Genomic DNA, 6000 nt, shown 5'->3' on the forward strand with positions numbered 1-6000 from the left:
CCGACCGTGACCCTCTATACAACGGACGGTAGCAATCAAACCAGTCATGTGTGGAAACCCAGTAGGAAAGGCCTGGCGTCGGAAGATCTGATCTGGAGTTTAAACCTTTTTCTCTCTCCCTCTCCATGCCTAGATTCAGTGACGCGCCCCCCAAACCCGTCGAGCCAGTCACGCCCACGTCGGCCCTGACAGGAACATTTTCAGTAGCCTACCCGCTGCGCTTCAGGTAGCATGGGCACAAACGCCCTGCGATCTCATCACACTGCCTTAGACCAGAGATAAGCGGCACCAGTTGACAGTGCTACTCGACCCCTTTCCCTCTTTTTTTTGGTGTCTGCCCTATCAGGCTTGTCGGACTAGACATGACTACAGAGCGGGGGGGTGACAGGGGTGGGGACAACTTACGGAGCAATATAGAGAAAAGAAAGATACAACAACCTACCGGCAAAAACCAACCACAGGAAGAAAAGAGTGGAAAATAAAAAAGAAAACCAAAATTAAATAAAAAAAAAGCGGGCGGATGACGCAGATGACATGCGTAATGCAGGCAGCTGGGCGCGTCCCGTGTTGCGAATCGGCGCATGTAGACTATGCAGTAGCGTCACTTTCTTTTTGGGTGTGGCACCCCCCCTCCCCTCCATCCCCTCCAACGGTTTTTTTTTTTTTTGGTTTGTCGCCGGAATCTTTTCCCTCTCGCTCTTGCTCCATTCCCGCCCCATCTCATCATCTGCTTTTTTTTTCTCTCTCTTTCTTGCCTTCTTGTCTACCCCAACCCACGACATGCATGATGCAGGAAGCGAAAGAGGGTTAAAAAAATTATGGACTAATGCACTCTGCTTGAGTGGTACGAGGTATGCTTCTCTGAGACTTGCATTGATTCCCCATGCACGCCGTTGGACCAATCTCTCCGCAGAAAGACGACATTTCTCGGATGCCATGTCGCCATGTTGCCCACCCTCTTCACCCTCACTTGGACGCTCCTCGCGCTACTGCGCGACAAAGTGGACAGATGGTAAGGAAACGAACAAAAAAAGTGTGAAAAAATTGAGGTGATCACTAGGACCATCAATAGGGTTGAACAAAAAAACAAGGACATATGATGAGGGGAGACGAAAGGGAGCCATGACAAAAGAAAGATGTGGGTTGGACGAACCAATCGAATCTGGTAGCATCGAGGCGTGGCACGACAAGATTTTCCTCAAGTGCCGAACCCTGTCTAAGATATAGAGGGGTTGAAGATGGACAAGGATAGAGAAATATAGTGATCCAACGGTGCCCGCCTTATGGCCTATCATCTACAAGGTAGGTACGTACTACCGTAGTCTATTCTACTGCAACATGACGGGCGGCAATGGTTCAAAAATCCAACCCACGTCTAGGGTTTGGTTTGTGATAAACGACTGCAGTGGGGGGTCGGGGGGTCAGCCACAAACGGCTAGAAAAAAAAAAGAATCAAGGCTCGGGGCGGGCGCCCCGCGGTCAAACAGTTCCCGGGGGGCAGTGTTCGACGGGTGGCCTGCCGAGACGAGGTTTTCACGAAAAAAGTGCGGAAAGAAAAAACAAGCCAGCTATACCAAAGTACCAAAGGGCCATTTGTTTCCTTGTCAAACGACCGACCGACTTCCCCCCCCCTCCTTTCTTCATCCATGATTTGCGCCTAAATGTTTTCCTTTGTCCCTGCTAACCACAAAAAAAAAGAGATGTCCAAACAAGCCAGGGTCTACTCTGTTGTTTGGATGGGTGGTGTGGATGATGTGCTTCTAGTGCAACTAGTGCCGTCGTCGTCCTCATTGGCCTGCGCCACACCAGGTGATCATCGTCCGCCCACCCACTATGCATGCAACCAACCCCAAATAGCGTTGCATACTACTTGCACATGCAGCTATCCATCCATCACCCCACCCTACTTTCTTGATCCCTCCGTATGTCACCCTGCTTTTTTTTTGTTACCCTCTACCCCCTCCCACAAAAGAAAAAGAGACGATATGCTTGCTCTGCCAAAAGAAAGTCACCCGGGTGGCATTTGCAAGCATCACAAGGGGGGTCTATTGGTCGTTGACACACACATATAGTAATGAGCAGAAGAAGCAGACAACAAAAAAGCATGATAAGCCAAGACGAAATAGGCAAGTACACATAGTCAGCGAGTCACGGTAGCGCAGCAAAAGTAAACTAAGGTTTGAGATTATGATGTATCTATGCATGGGAGATCGCCGTCTTGCCGAATGCCCGCCTTGTGAATGATGTACCCACGTCTCCAAACGAGAAAACCGGGGAAAGAAGCCGAAAACAGGGGAGGGGTATATGACGAGTTATTATGACCAACAGGATGAGTCTGGGCCGAGCCTTTAAGGGCGGGGATATGATAGATGAACAAGACAAAGGGAACAAGAAGAGCCAAAGTGATAAGGGACAAATAAAAAGACCAGGGGTAGTAGTAGTAAAAAAAGAAAAGAAAAGAAAAGGAGTTGAACACCATCAGTCTATGTGGTGGCAATCCAACAAGATGCAAATCAAAGGGGCAAAGTGAAAAAGGAAAAAAACAGACACAAAAAAAAGGAAAGAAAACAGAATGGCGGGAGAAAATGCAAGTCTGGGACCGCCATGTACCACCCATCCTAAAACGCCAGAGGAAATCAAACTTCCCAAGATTGTCGCTCCATCCAGAAAAGAAAAAGATAAAAAAAATAGAAGTGCTCACGCGGGGCCAGGCTGCTGGTTTCATGAACCCGACCCGGCGCCCTGCCTCCCGCACCGGAGAACAAAAAAAGACTGCCACTTGCTTTCAAGCACCACCCCTCCCCAAGGACCGGTGAGAGAGGCCTTGTGCGTGGTCTTCATTTGCAAGCATACCCCACCCACACTTTTTGTCACTGGTTTGCTTCTGCAGCGCCCTCAACCCACAGTGACCCGCAAACGTCTGCCATCACGGGGAAGATAGTTGCGACCTTGGCTGCGTTGCCTTTTGTTCTTCTCTTGCTCCGGCAAGCACAAGGATTCAAGTCGCCCATCTTAATGACGCTGTCCGGCATCACCAGCATACGCAGGAGCCCCGTAGACTCCACCGTGTGCTCCATGTGAGTGTGCATGGTGAGATAGACTCGGGTATGTTGAGGTGGGCACGGGGACTGAGTAGGATCCTGAAGTCGTTACAGTGTCGTATGGATCCCATCTTCCAGATGCCCCCGCGCTAGTCGCGCTGTGGTGGTGATGGTGGCTGGGGCTGTGGGTTTGATGGCTAGACAGGCCGTACGCCGGGGCATTGACAGGCCCCGCTCGCGAATCGTAAACTCCAGGTAGCGTTGAGATCCTTAGACCAGAGCTTGATTGTGACGGACTATGCGTCTTCATTGGCGGCGATAAGGTCCTGTTGCTTGGTGGAATGTATGCTGCTGTCGATGTGGACCAAGAGGAGCTCCCTGGCAGGGACCGGGGGCTGGGGAGTCCGTTGTCGATGTGCGTGGCCATGCTCACGTAGCCAGACGCCAAGCTGGGATCCGTGGCTGTGGTGGCAGAGATGGGAGTTGTTGACAGCCCCGAGTATGATACGGCGGGGAGACTGACCGGGGTGAGGAGGTGCGAGACGGGTGCTGACTGCGGCGGGGGGATTGCTGGGCTGCACGAGGTGCCCGTGGCGTCGAAGCTGTACTTGCTCACAATCTTCTTGAGTGCTGGCCCCAGTACCTTCCAGGGGAATACCTTGACGTCCTTCTCGATGTTCCTTGGCTTTGGGTTAGGGAAGCCCATGATGAGCTTGAAGAACTCCTCGCTTTCAGGCTTTCCCTTGCTAACTGTGATGGGCTTGAACCCTTCCAGGTTGCGCCTGATGCGGTTCTTCTCCTCGACGCCAAACTTACCCATCGTGGCCAGGGGCTCGATAAGGCGCTCCAAAAGATAGATGGTGTCTACTGAAGTGACGTAGCACTCTCCCCTTTCGTTGGGTCCCCGGGCCCAGTAGATGCAGCTGATGCAGATCGAGTTGCTCGGCCGCTCCGAAACCGACACAGGGCGGAAATCAATGTGCAGGTTGGGTCCGTTGTGGCGCTTGGTAAATAGTACTATGCGACGCTGGTTGGTCCATTCTTCACTCGTCCAGCGGTCCGTCATCATCGAGTCCAGCGCTGCCGTGCCTCCCCTAATGTGCAGCTGAGCCTTCTGGACGCCCCACGATCCCGAGTAGCCCATGCCCAGCTGCTGAGCGCTTGCCGAGAGGTGGCTGGTGCGCACCAGACCGCTCGACATGCGGGCGTGTTGTCCGTGCTGCGACATGCGAGGAGAGGCCGTCATCATCGCGGGCCTGGCCAGGGCATTTGTCGCATCGCGGCCGTAGTCGTATCGCTCCGTGCCATCCTGGGTGCCGTAGGCGGGGGCCCAGGTGGACCCGGCGCTTTGTCGAAGGCTCGATGGTGGGCGGTAGCTGTGGTCAAGGTAGGACGACCGAGTCCTGTAAGAGCTGAGCATGTCGTTGCCTCCCTGCTGGTTGTATCCGGCGGCGGCTAAGTCGTTCTGTAGATGTTGTACCTGAGATGGAACCGATTGCGCCTCGGGCGCTGTGACGCCGGCGGCGGAGTATCCGTAAGTATTTGTAGTCGACTCGGAGGCAAGAGCGTCATGCTGTAACTGTTGCTCATCGTGGGTCTGCTGCTGCTGTTGATGTTGGTCATGTTGGTTTTGCTCACTCGGGTTGGAAATGCCTGACGTCCTGACGGTCAAGTGCGAGGCCTGCTGTTGCTGATTATGTTGTTGAATATGGTGGCCTTGGCTTGACGGAGGTGGCGTGGCATTGCCCTGCGCATCCACGTGGGCTTGGCCTTCGCCCTTGAGAGTGGTGTCCTCGTGCCGCTGACCCAAGTCACCAGTCGACCCATGGCTCCCCGCTAGCTGCCCACTATGCCCATGCGACCCGCCCTCGAGGAGATATGTAAAGCTGCCTCCGCTCACCACGCGCGTCCTGCTATCCGCGTTTGCATCGACAAAAATCGTCAAGGGCACGTCGCTAGGTGAGTTGCATTGTGTAAGCAGGAATTGCGGCGCTACTGCCGAGATGGTAAAAACCCAGCCCCCGTTGTTCTCGACCTTCTTGCACACCTGAGCCGGACATCGCTGAGACCCAAACGAGACGCAAATGTACGATGTGCTTGCTGTCAAATCCGTTGCGCTTGAAACACTCAATGTCACTCTTGTTCCGACTGGTCCACTGTCGGGATGTCTCGAAAGCACCGTGACGTCTCCTCCAGCACCGCTATCTGACGGAGAGCTGGGTCCATATGCTGCTGTGTGCGCCGCATTGTTTGAAGCAAATGCAATGTTGTTGATTTGCTGAGGTGTTGCATGGTCTGTCGGCTGGCTGGCAAAGGACTGTGGTGAGAACTGAGAGTAAGGTGATTCTGCAAATGCTAGAGGCAACACAAAAGGAGAAAGAGGAGTCAGTTTCATCACCGCAAAGATAAAAGATCATTCAAACAGAACAAATCTCCAGAACAGAAAATCAAAGATATATATCATACCGTGCACTTGTGGTTGTTGCGACTTGTATGCGGACATGGAGACAGAGAGACCTCCTCCGTTGGCCCTCACCGCTGCCTCCTCCTCGTATGCTAGTGTCACTGTATCGGGGGACTGGAGCTCCTCATCAACGATGATGGGCCGTTGATTGTGGTATCCGGGCTGGATATTTTACAAAATCAGACACCACTTCACCTCTTGACGTCCTCGCCTGGAATTTGAACATACCTCAAACAACTTGTAGGAGAGCTGTTCTAAACGTGTTGACGACATTGAGGCGGGTTTGAAGGGTTCCTGAGGGGGAAAAGGGGATGTGTGGTGGTCAAACAGGCCACGGTCAAGACTGAGAGAATTTGCAGCCAAGATGAATGTTTCGGGAAGCGCTCGACACAAATAATGTGAGGAGGTTTCCGTGCGGGAAGGGGTGAACCGTCTGACTTGATATGTCTTTTAATTTTACCGAGACTGTCTGTTTGTTGCCATGTTAGCAACCAA

The 6000-nt window shown here is 52.8% G+C and overlaps 1 protein-coding gene across 1 annotated transcript; it reads right to left on the reverse strand.

Annotated features, from left to right (window-relative positions):
• Positions 1-3012: 3012 nt before the first annotated feature.
• Positions 3013-5778, reverse strand: MGG_09847 (medusa; the record flags this gene model as incomplete). Its single annotated transcript, XM_003720344.1, has 3 exons — positions 3013-5396; positions 5508-5667; positions 5734-5778. 3 exons carry the CDS (start codon positions 5776-5778, stop codon positions 3013-3015), a joined length of 2589 nt encoding a protein of 862 aa, XP_003720392.1.
• Between the last annotated feature and the right edge of the window lie 222 nt (positions 5779-6000).

The sequence above is a fragment of the Pyricularia oryzae genome, chromosome 6 (genome assembly GCF_000002495.2).
Source record: "Pyricularia oryzae 70-15 chromosome 6, whole genome shotgun sequence".
Classification (NCBI taxonomy): domain Eukaryota; kingdom Fungi; phylum Ascomycota; class Sordariomycetes; order Magnaporthales; family Pyriculariaceae; genus Pyricularia; species Pyricularia oryzae.